A 16416-nucleotide genomic window follows, 5' to 3' on the forward strand; every position below is an offset into this window, starting at 1 on the left:
AGAGGGACTTTAACAAGTACTTTTTTTTAAAAGATTTTTTTATTGGGGAAGGGGTACAGGACTTAACACATTGCATATGGATCACGAGAATCTTCGTTTTTTTCTGAGCCATGCGTTAAGGACGGATAACGAGAATTCTCATTTTTACTGTTGACAATTTTTACTTTGCATATTTTATTGAATTATTTGTAGAATAATTATTTATAGAATAATTTATTTGTGGAATCTATTATTTATAGAAAAATAATAAATGACATAGAAGCATTTACGCTTTAAAGAGAAGAGTGCATTTTAAAGTAGTTTCTTTTAAAAACCTGCCGGAACAGAGGGGTATGAGGGATTTAAACCCTGCCGTACGCAATGTGTTAATTGGGGAACAGTGTGTACTTCCAGGACATCTTTCCAAGTCGAGTTGTTGTCCTTTCAATCTTAGTTGTGGAGGGTGCCATTCAGCTTCAAGTTGTTATCCTTTCAGTCTTAGTTGTGGAGGGCACAGCTCAGCTCCAGGTCCAGTTGCTGTTTTCTAGTTGCAGGGGGCACAGCCCACCATCCCTTGCGGGACTCGAGGAATTGAACTGGCAACCTTGTGATTGAGAGCCCACTGACCCATGTGGGAATCGAACCAGAAGCCTTTGGAGTTAGGAGCATGGAGCTCCAACAGCCTGAGCCACCCGGCCGTCCCACAAGTACTTTTCAAAGACAGGGTTGTTGTATGATTCTAAACCAGAAATTCTCGGTCTATTGACCATATGCTTTAAGTGGCAAATATGTTCGATACATAAATCAGTATACCTGACAATTATGATGTTATTTATGGTGGTGGGTAAGTGGGATAAGATACTTGAAAATGAAATTGTTTCCAAAAAAATTCAAGATTTATATATGCACCCTTCTTCCTTGACATAGTTTAATGGAATTCACCTGGGTTAATTAACCTCATTTACACGTGCATTTTAATTAAGATAGAGTTCGATAGTAGAAAACAATTTTTGAATTACATATATCAATACATTCTCCATTGTAAAAGATTCAAGTAATACAGATAAAATAAGTCCTTTTAATTCATTACCCAATACTAGCCTTCTCCCAGGGGTAATTACTGTTACCAACTTAAAGTGTACCCTTCCAGAACTATTTTGATGCGTGTACGTACAAATATTTGTATGAATGGGAAAATATGGTTTTATTTTGTGAGTTCAACGCCTTTTTTTAAAAAAAACACCATAAATGTCATATAATTAAGTTTTCTGCGTATAAAAATATACATTATTTAATATTTATGCCAGGCCACAGGACAGTAGAGATTATTTCCACGATGTTTATGTACATCAGTAGTACTGCCTCATCTGATACATTTAAACTTTAACCTTGACAGTCTTTCTTAATCTCGGGCAAAAATAATTTCAAGGAAGGAAAGGAATTTGGCAGGAGCCAACTTTAACCAGGTTTAGGGAACAGTCCCCTGGTGGCCAGTGAGGGATTTTAGATACGGCGATCGGGCGGCACTTTCTGTCGGAAATCATTAACTTCTCAATTCTATTTACCTCGAGGGGTAGGTTCAGGATGAGCTCCTACCTCTCTCAGGCGGTCCCACTACAGGATCTCCAAAAGCACGACCGACCCAGGGTTCTCCTGTCTCCCCTTCTTGCAGCCCTTTGCTGAGTGGCGCCCCAGGGACCAGCCCAGGTCCTCTGGCCCGCAGGGGTCCGGCCCCTGTCAATCCAGCCCCTCTATCGCCCACCTTTGTCCCGTCCCACCCCACTTCTCCCAGGCCTGGCCTGCCCTGCTGGTCCCTGTCCCCGAGACCTGGCCCTTCACCTGGCAGGCTCCAGGCCCACGTCTTTTTGGCCGGGGTCAAAGCCGCGAAGACCCTGGCGCCAGGCGGTGGGGCGGCTCGGGCCACGCTCCGAACCCCGGGACTCCTCCTCCAGCTCATGAGGTCTATGTCCATATCGTCCCATTTCTCCCAAAAGGCCGAGACCTCGACGTTAACGCCCAAGACTGAGCTCCCGGATATAAAGTGGAAGGCTTTAGGCCCCAGGGAGCGGGTGACTCTGCGGGCATGGCTGTTAGAAGCTATCAAGGAATGTCTTCCACTGGATGGCCGATTACCAAGTGGACGGCCGTGTGGGGCTGGACCTGGTCAGGGACCCGGCTCTGGGCCGCGACTTCACGGGTGGGGAGCCACTCTTCCTGCTGCCCCCAGGTGCGTGAGGCCTTTTCTGCAGAGGGCCTTGCAGTGGCTTCAGGGAATAGATTTATGAAGTCCTTGAAGGGTCAAAAAGGTGCAGTTTTTAAAGATTTTAGTACATATTGCTTAACAGCCTTCCATAAAAGCTTATCAATTATCAACAGTCGTGTATATGTGTCCCATTTCTCCATATCCCTAGCAACTCTGAATGTTTTTTTTACAATTTTTGGTTAATTTGATAGTTGGGGGTAAAAAGACACCTCGATTATGTAAAAACTACATTTTTTTTCAGCTGCCTCTGGCTCCCTAGAGGGGCTGGGGTAAAGTAACTGAAGAAATGTCACCCAGTTGAGATCGGGGTATCCTCAGACGGTCAGGTGACTTATAGCAGGCAGTCAAGAGAAGAACAGGAAGGGCAATCTGCAGGGAAAGGGAATTTCACAAATTCTTTTACGAGAAGGGCAACTGTAATAGGGAGCTTTTACAATTTTATTAATAAACTTTAGGTGGGACGTCACTCCAAATTAGGTGAAGTTGCTTTGGGCAGGGAAAAGCACATCTCCTAACCACTCTGCGCGGTTAAACCCTCGAGCCCTGTGCCGGCAGCCGCGCTGCAGCCACTGGATAGCGAGTGGCAGCTGGGCAGGAGGACCCCGGCGGCCGCTGAGCCGTCCCACAATGCCCCGCTCGCGCCACCCTAAGGGCGGAGAAAAAGGACCGCTGCCGGGATAGGGATCCGCGGAGAACTCCAAGAAGTGCGCACGCGCAGTGACCTCGGCGGGCCCTAGCAACCAGAGCAGTGACAGTAGCAACCGCCGGAATGGTGAGTACCTTTCAGGCCTCGTAGCCAGAGCTGAGAAGAGATTGGAAGTGGAAAGGGTGACTGTGGCGTGTTGAGAGTTGGGAGGGCGGAGGGTGTCCTCGAACAGCGGAAGGGAACGAGTAGCTGATGGTGGCTCCGTGGAGTCAGGGGCCTGGGGCGAAAGAGAAGCCCTGGCACCGGGTGGTCTGGGGTGAGGGGGACTTGGCGCGGATTAGAGGTTGGGTTAATGTGGAGGGACTCTGGCAAAGAAAAGGGAGAGCAAATAGCTAGAAATTCTCGAAAAACAGCAGATTAGAGTGGGAAAGGTGATGGAAGGGAAGAGTGTGAATAAGGATATCACTTTACATAGAAGTAATTCCCCCCCTGGCGAGATGGAGGTGGGGAGAGCTGATTACGAGGGGAATGTGTGTAAGTAACCTCGATTACAGCAGTATTGGAAACTTGTGATGTGCCCAGGTTGCCCTCTGAATGAATGTGAGTGCAGTTATTAGGTAGCACTGTAAAACCCACTCTGATAGAATGCATTAGGATAACGTTTCTAAAATTTCAGTATACCATAGGTATTTTAGTGGGCGTTAAGTACTATGAGCTTGTTGGAATGCAGATTATGAATTTTTAATATGATGGGGGGTTCAAGAATGTGCATTTCGACACGGCACCTCAAGTTATTCTAAAATTGGAGGGCACCCCACCACACTTTGAGAAATACTGCCTTTGGTTTGAAATCTATCAGCGGTCTATCCAATCAAAGCCCTTTATGAAGTAATGATTTTACCTAGTGATGCTCCTCAATTCCTACTTAAAATACCCACTGTTTTGCTTACATACTTGACAGTTCCAACTAGTAGTTTGAAAAGGGATGTTGTTGGTTAGTTACAGACCCAGCCAAAACTATTTAGCAAAGTATGTGATTGACCTGCTGGATGGAGATGTTTAAGAAGAATAAGTATAATTAGTTGTCTTCTTTTTGTGATCCAATGCGATTTAGTGAGCAGAAATTGAGTCCAAGAAATTGAAATGATGAAGTCATGCCCACCCTCAATCAAAAGTACTTTTCCTCCTGCTTTCCTTACATTATTCTACAGTCATGTTGCCAAAATCACTGTCAAGGAAAGTAAAAAGTTCTCTAGGTTTATATTTAGGTGAAGAAATAATCAGCTCTAAATAATTCTGAAAGCATTAACCATGACAATTATTGAAAATCTTCAAATAAAGAATCAGAACCAGTAATTAGATGAAGCTAGCTGAGGCTACAAACCATTAGTTCTGGGGCCTTCCAGAAATACAGGCCCACATAGTTTCTTAGTTTAAAAAAATTAGCTTCTAGTATCTTAAAAATGATCATATTTCACATCAAAACCCAGATTTCTGGCTTCTCTGAAAAATCAGAAGTACTATATTTCACCACCAGATACATTTTTTCCACAATTTTGTATTACTGAAAAATGAAGGTGTCATATAATTGGCAGCATCTTTTCTTTTTTTCAAATACATTTTTTAAACTAGTTTCAGGTGTACAAAACAATGCACTAGTTAGACATTTCACCTCTCTTATAGTGATAACCTCCTTTCCTCAACCTATTGGCCCTCTGACATCGTATATATCTATTACAATTCCATTGACTCTATTCCCTATGCTATGCTTCATAGCCCATGACTATATATACTGAATTATATTTGACATACAATATTATTCAGTTTCAGCTTCAGGTATGCAGTGCAGTGGTCAAGCAACATCTTTCTTGATGGTACATAAAATAAGGATATTACTTTCAATTAATGGAGTGTTCATATTTGAAGAAATCTGATACTAGGGTAATTTTTGTCCCAAGTCTCACCTGCCAACAGTTTTCTAGAGCCAAGTAGAGGTTCTTTCTATGGCCAGCTTTACCTATTAATGATGTCCACTGTTTTTTAGGCCTTTCAGTTTTTGATTACTGCTATCTATATGGGAACTAGTGACCTTATAAACCAATTTATAGACAGCTAGATTGCTTCCAACTTGAAAGTGTTTTTATATGTGTCTTTTTATGGACCCATGCAAGGATTTCTCTGGAAAATAAAACCAGGAGTGGGATTGTGGAGTCATGGGGGTCTATGCACTTAATTTACCTAGGCACTGTCATTTAACAGAATGGCTCTACTAGTTTTTACTTCCTTCAGTAATGCATGAGAGTTCCCATTTCTCTACATTATCATCAACTTTCTAACTCTTGCCAATCTGATGATGTATTCCATTGTTTTACTCTGCATTTATCTGATTTTCAGAGTCCAGAGTGCTCCCCTTTATACCATGGAAACTCCATTGCATTTCTCTGATTTTTAATGAGTTTGAATACTTCATGATATTCTTGTTAGTCATCTGGATTTCATTTTCTGTTTGTATTTTTTGCCAACTTTTCCAATTTTTTTTTAATTGTAGGAGTTCCTTATATATCTAGATATTAGTCCTTTGTTGGTTTTACATTGAAAATATCCTCTCCCAATTTTTCTGTTTACTTCATCAACAGTGTTCTTCACTTGCTGAACTGCATTTGTTCTAATAGTTGTCAGTTTACTCTGTTGTGTTTTCTACATAGATGATCATCCGCAAATAGTTTTGTTTCCTCCCTTTAATCATCCCAACTTGTGTTTCTCTTTATTATAACATTGATGAAGATATCTTGTACCATGTTAAATAGTAGCAGTGATAGCAGACATTCTTGATATGTTTGGGATCTTACAACACTTTTAATGTTACCTTCTCAATTTGGCCCACCTTGACCACCTTACTTAAGATAAACATCCTCCACACATATATACACATATCCTGATACCCTTTACCAGCTCATCATTTCCTTTTTCTTTAGTAATTGTCATCTTCTAATATACTATATAATTTATTTATTTTAAAATTATATTACTTACCATTTGTCTCCTGCCCGTTAGATGAAAGTTCCGTAGAGTCAGGGATCATTGTTTTGTTCATTGATATATCCTTAGCATGTAGAAGAATGTTTGGTATATAATGGATACTCAGTGAATATTTGCTGAAATGAATGAATTTCTACATTAAGTATAGTTTTTGTTATAGCTTTTTGGTATGTAGCTTTTATCAAGTAAGGAATTTCCCTTAAACTCTTAGTTGAGAGCTTTTAATACCAAATATAGAACTTTATCAAGTGATATTTCTGCACTTATTGAAATCAATGTGATTTCCCCCATTTAATCTATTAATACATTATTTACATTTATAGATTTTTTCTGTTGTTAAACAATCCTTATTTTCCTGGGATAAACCATTCTTGATCATGGTCATTATACACCACTGGTTTGGAGATCTAGTATTGTATCTAGGCTTTTCAAATCTGTGTTGAGAAGTAAAGAGGACTCCTTATCTGGCTATGGCATCAAGTTATTCTAGCCTCATAAAATAAGTTGGCAGCTGTCCCTCTTTTTCTGGTTTCTGAAACAACTTGTATAACAGAGAGTATCTATTCCTCGAAAGTGTGGTAGAACTCACTTGTAAAATTATCTAGGCTTGGAGCTTTAGGAGAGGAAGATGAGGGTAAATCTCTTTGATTATCATTTTAATGTTTTAAATTGGTCTATTGAAATTTTCTGATTCTTGTGACAGTTCTAGCACTTCTCTGTTTTTTACTAGAAATGCATACTTTGTCTAGGTTTTCAAACTTATTATTTGCTTATAATATTTTATTTCTTTAATCTCTGTGGTATGTGTGTTATTTCCCCTTATTCAGTGTATATTTTTAATTTGTGTATCTGTCTTTTTTGCTCATTCAGGATTTCCAGAAATTTGAGAACCAACTTTTAGTTTTATTAATCTCTTTCCTCCCTTATTCTGTTTCTCATTGACTTCTTCTTTTGTATTTCCTTCTGCCTTCTTAGGGTTTGCAATCATGCACTTTTTCAAATACCTGGACTGCTTAGCTTAATTTGTTTTCTATCTCTTGTTCTCTCTTCTTTTCAAATAAATGTATTTGAAGTTATGTTTCCTTTTAAGTGTTATAAGTATTTCTCAAATTTTGATTATTTTTGTCTTTCATTATTTTACTTTAATGTATAATTTTCTTTTAACCCAAGGGTTATTTATTAATGTCTTTACTTTCTAAATATAATACTATGTACTTCTAAAACTTTTTGTTTGTTCGTTTTTGTTTGTTCTCTCTTTTTTATGAACTCTAGCAATAATTCAAAGGATGTCTTCCTTTGCTCACCTTTAAATTTTTAAATATCAATAAATTGAATCTAAGATACTATTGATTAGAAGGTACAACATTATTTTATGTTCTAAGAAAGAAAAATAAGAAGTTGGAATTAAACTATGATAAATTACTTATCACTTAGAATTTTTATTTTGTACTTATTGACAGAGTTTTTAAAAATATGTTTAGGTATATAGACTTTTATCATATGTCATCCTTTGCAAACAAAAAAAGGAATAGGTGTATATGAAATAAAATATAAATTATTCCCGGTTGTAAGATGAATCCAAATTTCAAAGATGTTAAAATTTAAAAGAAGATGTAGATCTTAGAATCAATGAAATAAGATATATTTTAATAGCAAGTGTTGAAAGCTATATATTTTTTGTAATCCAAGCGGGAGTGACATATATGGGCATTGCATCATGATTTCCTTAATTTCTTGGAGAGGTATTTAAATAAATCATTTGGATTTCAAAAAATTAAAACACTCTCTTTGCATAGAAAGTCCCAAAGAAAGAAGTTAATCTTTTTTTAATGGTAGATACCAAGGCTAATAATTATTGCATGAGAATTGAATCAACAAATTACACCAATAAAGACAGCCTTGTTTTTCCTTCTCTTTTTAAGGCAAAAGCAACAACAATCAAAGAAGCCCTAGCCAGATGGGTAAGCATATGAGTTTTTACTTCTTTTAATCATACAAGGAGAATTTTTGGATAGTTGTTTAAAAGTGATCATTCACTACAAGGGATCTTTGTGGTATTGGAGCTCTTTAGCTATCTTGACTGTGGTGGTGGATACATGAACCTACACAGGTAATATGGCACAAAAATAAGTACTGAGTGGATGTGTATTAGTTTTCTTTTTTTCAATTGATTGCATATTTTCTGTTATTGATGTGTTATGATTTGATTTTTTAAAAGAAGCCTCTTTTGTGTCTTATTGCACCAGGTTATAGAGAAAGCAAAGGAAATGGTCCTTGAGCTTTAGGAGCTCCCTGTTTTGTTGGAGAGCTAGAACTAACTCTGAATATTAAGGTACTTAGAAAATATTACTAGGCAGCATATACCGGTAATCAGATTCTTTTGCTCACGTTTAATTTTGACTTCTTAAATGCTGCACAATATTTATTTCATTTATTTCTGTTTGCTGCTGTTATTTTATTAAAGAGATAGTGAAGTTTTGTGGCCATTTTTTTTCTGTAGGCCGCCTTAAGCTTTCTAAATTTGGAATATTTAAGCAAGCTGAAGGGAAAAGGGGAGGTCACAAAATCACTCAAGGGGGAAAGGAAAAGTTGCTTTGTTAATCATGCCCTATGGTGGGTGATTAACTGATGCCCTATGGGGTGATGCCCTATGGTGGGTTTCCCTTTTAATTGTGCTTTAGGCTTTAATTAAACTTGGGGGTTCCCTTTTTGGGGCAGCTTGTACCGAGAAAGGTGCCTCTGCTGGATGTATCACAGCAGGCGTTGAATACATGGCAAGTGTCCTCAGTGCACAGTGCAGGTGAAGTGGGGCTAGGAGTAGTGTCCATCTCCGCTGGCAGTGCTGATTCTTGGAAACTCATCATGGATAAAGTACTTGGGCCGGGTCACACGTGGGTCCTCTCCGGGTTCAGGTTCGGGAGTAGCATCCTCAGGAAAAGTGTAGCAAGCAGATTCTGGAAAGGAGTCCTTAACTTTTGATTTTCCAGCAAGGCTTTCTCAGTGAGCAGGTCTTGCTTGTTGAGGAATAGAATCCAGAGATGGTACGCAGCCATCTGTTGTTCCAGATGCTCTTGAAAGAGGTTCAGAGCCTCCTGCAGGTGGTCAGACCCAGGAGAACGTGCAGCTCCTCTCCCCTCTAGCCGAAGCCAAGGGGGCTGATGTCCTCTCTCTGTCCACTCTGGGCCGAGATGGGCCAGAGCATGAACTGCGGGAGCTGCTCTACTGGTAATTAAATTTTGAAATGTGTGTTTAGTACCAAAATTAAATTCTAAGGTAGACTTCAGTTGTAAATTATTATAGAGCAGATAGTTTTGACCTCAGCTGTGTTGCAAAGACAGTATCTTCCAAAATTCTTCGTGTTTTGGGGTTCTAGCTCAGACTGATCTGTGTATAGAAAAAGAAAGACGTGATGACAAAACAGTTGATTGTACCGTCTGAATCTGATATTTAAGGAACGATTGTTTAGGGACAAGGAATTCTTCCCAGGAAAATGTTTTTGTTGTTGTATTTTTTGTTTATTAATTGTTAGACACTTAACGGATTTTAAATATTACACAAATTAAAGTTATTTTATTTGTTCCTTTTTTCCCTTTGGTTGGGACCTAACAATGAATTATCTGAGTCAGCCATGCATGAACAGAAGCCTGGTTATCAGGGTCAGTAAGTAAGTGTCAATAAGTGAACCGTAAAGAGTACACGGAATTATTAAATTCTAACAATTGTTTTGAAATAAACGTTGAAAAGCTTTGAGAAATTCTGGCCTTCTTAGTTCCACATTACAATCAGGGATCATTTTCTTACAAATTAATTTTTATCACAGGAAGAGAAAACCAGTCAGAAGCCATCGGAAGCCAAAGAGATAAAGCTTTACGCCCAGATTCCCCCTATAGAGAAGATGGATGCATCCTTGTCCATGCTTGCTAATTGCGAGTAAGTTCTCTTGTCTTTGTTCATTCTTCTAGTACTGCTGTTAGGGTTCACTTCCTTTTCTAAAGACAAACTGAAAAAGTGTTTTTTTGTGATCTTTCTTTCTGTTTTTTTTTTACTTAATTAATTCTTCCTTTATGTTTGGCAAGAAAAGATTATTGGTTTATAGGATTTTTAATAGAGTAATCCTGAACAATACAATATTTTTTTGCAGTACGATTTTTATGATCTGCCAGAAAAATAGAAATTTCCTTGTCTCTTGGGAGAAGCTAAATATTACAATAAGACTATTACTCCATCATCAAATTTAGTACTTTCTCTTATAAAATTATCCATTAGAGTCAGTACTATATTTACTAGAGGCCTAAGAGGTACTGTTTTAAAAAAAACTTTTCAAATTATAAAAATACATTGTAAAACATCTAGAAAATATAAAAAGCACAGAAAAGGAATTTATATCAACCAGAATTACACCACCTTTTGAGACCCATTGTTAGCATTTTGATGTTGAGCCTTCTAATTTTTTTGTAATTGGGACCAAGTTACACTTATTATTTTGTAATCCTATTTTCCTATGATTTTAAGTATCAGATCTGTATTAATTATTTTAAATTATTTTCTAAATACTGTACATGCTTTTTATCAGGGTTCTGTGGCAGTTATCCCATGACACCTGGTAACCATGCTCTCAGGCAGTAATATCTCTTGTCAGGGCTATAGAATGTTATAGAATCACTTGAGGTTCTTTCTGATTTCTTCTCTCTCTGTTCCCCTGACTACCTACATGAGAATCTCCTTATACAGAAGATAAACCCCACTCCACGTTCATGAAACAGAATATCTATTGATGAAATCTAGGAATCTGTATTTATGCTAAGCAACTTGGGTGGTTCTTAGACATATATTTGTGAACCTGTGTATTAGACTAATATCTGTCTTTGGAATTAAAGTGAAAAACAAACATATTTAGTTATTGTATGCAGTTTGTCCTTTCTGATGATAGCACAATACGTTACATATAAATCCACCTTAGATTTTTTTGATTTTTTTTTTTTTTTTTGGCTTCAAAAACATGATTTCCAAGAGCATTATTTCAAAGTGGTCATATGTATTTTTATCATAAAGCCAATTCAAAGACAAACGTTTGAGAAGTTTTTGTACCCTGTACCGAAGTACCTTGGAAACTGCTTAGAAAGAGAACCTGTTCATATTTTACCTGACAATCTCTTTGGGCAAGTGTCCAAACAACAATGAAAGAATTATTCCCCGACCATATTCTCAGATTTAAGAAGCTACATTTTTCACTAGTAGTTCTCGGGAGTAAAGGATGACTAGAAAATATGCGGATTTGATCAATAATTTACACTAAACAGTAATTGATGTTTCTGTTTCAAATAAAAAAATGAATAATTCCTCTTCAAGACAAATCAGAAAGGATATGATCATGTGTTCTTGAGTCAAATTTTGGAGGTTTTAAATTTGGCTCTGCCACTTTCAGGCTATGTAATATTAGGCAATTCTTTAAAATCTTTGTGCCTCAGTTTCCTCATTTGTAAAATATGGGTAATACTAATACTTATTTCACAGGATTGTTATGATGGTTAAAATAGTTAATACATTTAAAGTACTTAGAATACTGGAACACACTAAGAATTCAATAAAATTAGCTTTTATTATATTTTTTGCATAAAATTTGCTAAGTATTAAACATTTTGTCAAGAAAGGAAGACTAAGAATGTGTAATTGTATTCCCTTTAAAAATTTGTTTTTATATAATTAAAGTATGTACAGAAAAATCTAGGTAGATATATACAAACTATTAAAAGCATCTCAGGGTGGGGGCCAGATGGCTTAGTTGTTTAGAGCACAAGCTCTGAACAGCAGGGTTGCTGGTTCAATTCTCACATGGGCCAGTGAGCTGCGCCCTCCACAACTAGATTGAAGGGCAATGACTTGGAGCTGATGGGCCCTGGAGAAACACAGTTACCCAACATTACCCAATTTAAAAAAAAACAAAAAGTATCTCTGGGGGAATGTGTGGGGTAGTGAGGATTACATATGACTTCTTATACATTTCTGAATGATTTAACACATGAGAAAATAAGTATCTCCATATGTGTGTGTGTGTGTGTGTGTGTATATATATATATTCCTGCTTTTTACAAAAGAGGATCATATAAAATGTATTGTTCTGCTAGATGGTTTTTAAACTTAATAACATATCATGGACGCTTCCCAAGTTGGCATCTATAGCTCAATCTCATTTGTTTTAGTGGCACCATAGTATTTCATTATCTATTCCTCAGTTGATGGATGTTTATAGATTTTTTCCCCATTTTTTTTTCTCTTACAATAATACAATGAATAATCTAGTTCATGTATCTTTTGACATTTCTATTAGTATTTCAATAAGATATATTCCTAGAAATGAATTACTGGGTTAAAGTAAACATGCACTAAAATATTATAGAGATAACACCAAATTGCCCTCAAAAAGGTTCTATTGAATTTTCTGCAGTGGGTGTATATTAACTTTTGTAATCAGAAAAAAAGTATGAAGATTTCAAAATGAAGGAGTACATGCCATGTCTGAGGGGGGAAAACAGGAGCCAGCGTCAAAATGAAGTATGACTTAAATATCGTCTCCTGTAGGCACTTGAGAAATAATTTCTGATATACCATTTAAAGTTTTGTCATATTAATTCAAGTTGTTCTTTGTTCTTTTTAAGGAAGCTTTCACTGTCTACAAACTGCATTGAAAAAATTGCCAACCTGAATGGCTTAAGTAAGTGATCCACTATAACAGATGGTTCTTCAATTTTCTAGTTATTGGAAATAACATTCCGGAGACACTATCCCAGAAGCTGGCACCTGTTTGTTTGTTTATTTGTTTGTTTTAATTAAAGTTTTTTTGGGGTGAGGCACCTGTCTTAACCACAGTTATTGTCAGATGACAGAGAGAATATATATAAACCATGTATCTTAAGTTTGATTATCCAAAAAAACAGATACATGAGACCTGAACATTTAAAAGCTTTTATAGAGTTAGAATTGAGGTATCTTAAATTAAAAAATCAGATTTCTTGTTATATATTTTTGACCAGATCTGTCTGTTTCATAGCTGATATATTTAAAATTAAATTCCTCACCATCCTTGTTTTTCCTGTGCTCCTCATCTTTGTTTCTGACATCGCCACCTACCCCGTTGTTAAGGCCTCTGACTCCTTGTGTCGGTTTCTTACGGTGGCTGAAACTTGGTGGCTTTAAAACAACAGAAATTTATTCCCTCATAGCTCTCCAGGTCAGAAGTCTGCAATCAGTTTCACTGGGCCAAAATCAAGGTTTTGACAGAGCCACCCTCCCTCTGAGGTTTTAGGGGAGGGAGAATCTGTTCCTTGTCTCTTCTAGCTTCTGATGGCGGCCACATTCTTTGCCTTTGATTACATCACCCCATCTCTGCCTCTATGGTCATACTGCCTTCTCCTCTTTTGTCTGTGTCAAGTCTTTGTCTTTTGAGGATACCTGTGATTGCATTTAGGGAACACCTGGATAATTGAGGCTACTCGCCCTATCTTAAGTTCCCTAACTAAACCTAACCCTAACCCTTACATCTGCAAAATACTTTTTCCCCATATAAGGTAACACTCACAGGGTCTAGGGATTAGGATGTAGGTATTTTTTGGTGAGCCATCATTTAGCTTACCATACTCCCCCTTTACTTCCTTCAAGCCATACATCCAAGTTCATCACTAAGTCCTGTTAACTCTACTCTTTGAAAAAGCTCTTAAATAACTTGTTACTTTTCCATTTTCCAGGAGCTATAGCTTTATTTAGACCCTAATCATCTCTCTCTCTCAGATGGTGTTTATCAAATGTTTTTGACCACTTTCCACAGTAAGAAATACATTTGAATTTATGACTCCGTACATATATTCATATGAATACACATATAAATATATACATAACCATATGCATTGGAATAAAATTGGGTAAGCAATATTTACGCTTATAGCGTAGGTTCCAGTATAAATTTTTTAATTTAACTTTCTTTTTTTCAATGCTTGTCATAACTCGCTAAGTTGATTTCACACAGTTTGAAAAGCCCTGCCTTAAGACTTTTGTAATCGCCTCCTAATTGATCTCCTTGTCTCTCATCTTTCTGCTCTTCAGTTGACTTTCAGCACTGATATCAGAGTTTTCCTCCTAAAAATATTATTATCATTTGTCCAGATCAGAGACCTTTATGGCTCTTCTTTGCCTAGTAAAGACCAAATGCCTCAATGTTACACTGAAAGTCTTCCAAAAGCTTGTACCACTCTATTTATACCCAAACACATCATTTTTTTTTATGACTGTGCACTTGTTAATGCAGTGCTTTTCATTGAGAACAGCCCCTTCCTCTAACAGAAAAATCCTACAAGAAGCAAAATTAAGATTAAGAATGCTAAATTTAAATGTCATTTCTTCCTCTAAAGACATCTCTAATCTCCATCATCATAATTACTCCTTCTTTGGGAACATTTATAACAGTCTATCTTGGATTATAATAATAATTACTTCATATAGTTATTGTGAATATTAGAGTTAGTATATATAAAGGATTTAGAATAGTGCCTGGTACATATTAATGCTCAAAGAATATTAGTCATTTTCATAGTTAGCGAGGATATGTTCTGTCTCTACATAATGAGCTCCTTGGGGGTAAGCATCACGTCTTATTAATCATTTTATCTTCGATTCCAAATCTCCATGTTCCCCCATACCTTACTCAGAGTTGGCATTGAGAATTTATGTTGTACTAGAGACGAAGTGTTTACTGTTAGAGCTGTAAGGTGACTCAATCTATTCCAATTTCTCAATGACTCATTCATCAATTTGAAATGTTTCATTTTATTCTTTGCTTTGTCCGTGATTGAAATAACTTGCTTATGTGAGACTAAATTGATAACAATATTTATCAATACAGATAACATGCTTTTCTTTTCATAAAAACATGCACTGACAATAGTGAAAATGGATAACCTTCTGTGTAGGAGTGCCAATGGGTTTTAACTCACATTCTAATTTTGGTCAATGGGTGATGAGTCTCAGGATAATTGTATTAAGAAGAGTTCCCAACATCCAGTGGAAAGAGTACCTTGATCAATTAATTATTGATGTCTGACGTATACATAGAATGAGAGGATATAGGCATTTGTACCATGTGTTTACTATACTTGACTCATCTCATTTTAGTTCTGCTTGTAACAAATAGTACCTCTGCAGTATATGACCAGGGAATACAGTATATCTGTGACTAGGAGGCAAAAAGAAGCCACGTGATCCATATGAAGGATTGACTATACGACTCTAGCTTGCCTCCCATCCCTTTGCGTTCATGAACACTTTTATGCTATGGTGAGAGGATCTGAAATAAATAGGTATTCCTATTTAACGGGGTTTATAAGGCAGAATAATCTTAATGGCAGTTTATATTTATTATACCAAAACTGTGACTGGAAAACTGCATGATATCACTGTTTCAAACTGTGACTAAAAAGCTGTACAATGTGAATATTAACATGTTGCGTACGGCGGGGTTTAAATCCCTCATACCCCTCTGTTCCGGCAGGTTTTTAAAAGAAACTACTTTAAAACGCACTCTTCTCTTTAAAGCGTAAATGCTTCTATGTCATTTATTATTTTTCTATGGAATTTTTTAGGATTTACTCACCTATGATGTTAGATACATTAGATATTAATGAAACACAAATAATTCAATAAAATATGCAAAGTAAAAAGAGTCAACAGTAAAAACGAGAATTCTTGTTATCCGTCCTTAACGCATGGCTCAGAAAAAAACGAAGATTCTCATGATCCGTACGCAACGTGTTAATAATCTCATATTAAAGATTAGACAATATATTTTGTTGCCTCGTATTTTTGGTAAAAAAAATTATACTTTGTTCCTCTAGTTTATAAATAAATAAACATACAACTTTAAGACACGTTTTTTATTTTCATCATGACCTTGTATGAAGAAAAAGCATTTCCCTTCTAGTGGTACTCTACTTACACAGAATTTAAAATATGGAAAATACATAATTGTGTTATGTTAGAACACTTAATCTATTAACTTTGATATTATAACTTATTTCCTTATATGGCAATAAGTAAGATCTTTTTAGCCTTTCAGTACCATTTTCATGTGCACTTTTTGAAAAAGGAGCTTTATGTATTGTTAGATATTATCTTTGAAATAGCTGCATATATTTTTTATCTCCAATTTCTGAGGTAATTTTTCAGTCCTCATCTTAGTTGACCTATCAGCATATTTTGACGTGGATGATTTCTTTCCTCTTTGAAGCAATTTTAATATGTGGCTTCTAGAACACTGTACCCTCCTGATTTCCTCCTGCCTTTCTGGCTACTTCTTCCCAGGCTCATGTCCCCAACTTTTAAATGTTGGAGTACACCAGGACTCAGTTTTTGGATCTCTCCTCTTTTCTATCTTCACCTACTCCCTAGATTATCTCTTCCAGATAATGGCTTTTCCATCCATATGCAGATGGATTCCAAATTT

General features: G+C 36.7%; 1 protein-coding gene across 1 annotated transcript in view; it reads left to right on the forward strand.

Moving 5' to 3' along the window:
* Window positions 1-2433: 2433 nt before the first annotated feature.
* DNAL1 (dynein axonemal light chain 1) overlaps window positions 2434-16416 on the forward strand; it is a 30069-nt gene continuing 16086 nt past the window's right edge. Inside the window, exons 1-4 of the mRNA XM_019733637.3 lie at window positions 2434-3014; window positions 7850-7888; window positions 9748-9857; window positions 12584-12639. Of these exons, the coding sequence (XP_019589196.1) occupies window positions 3012-3014; window positions 7850-7888; window positions 9748-9857; window positions 12584-12639 (208 nt within the window). The 5' untranslated portion in view covers window positions 2434-3011. The remainder of the gene's footprint in view (window positions 3015-7849; window positions 7889-9747; window positions 9858-12583; window positions 12640-16416) is intronic.

The sequence above is a fragment of the Rhinolophus sinicus genome, chromosome 3 (genome assembly GCF_057876585.1).
Source record: "Rhinolophus sinicus isolate RSI-liver-muscle chromosome 3, RSI-T2T, whole genome shotgun sequence".
Taxonomy (NCBI): Eukaryota; Metazoa; Chordata; class Mammalia; order Chiroptera; family Rhinolophidae; genus Rhinolophus; species Rhinolophus sinicus.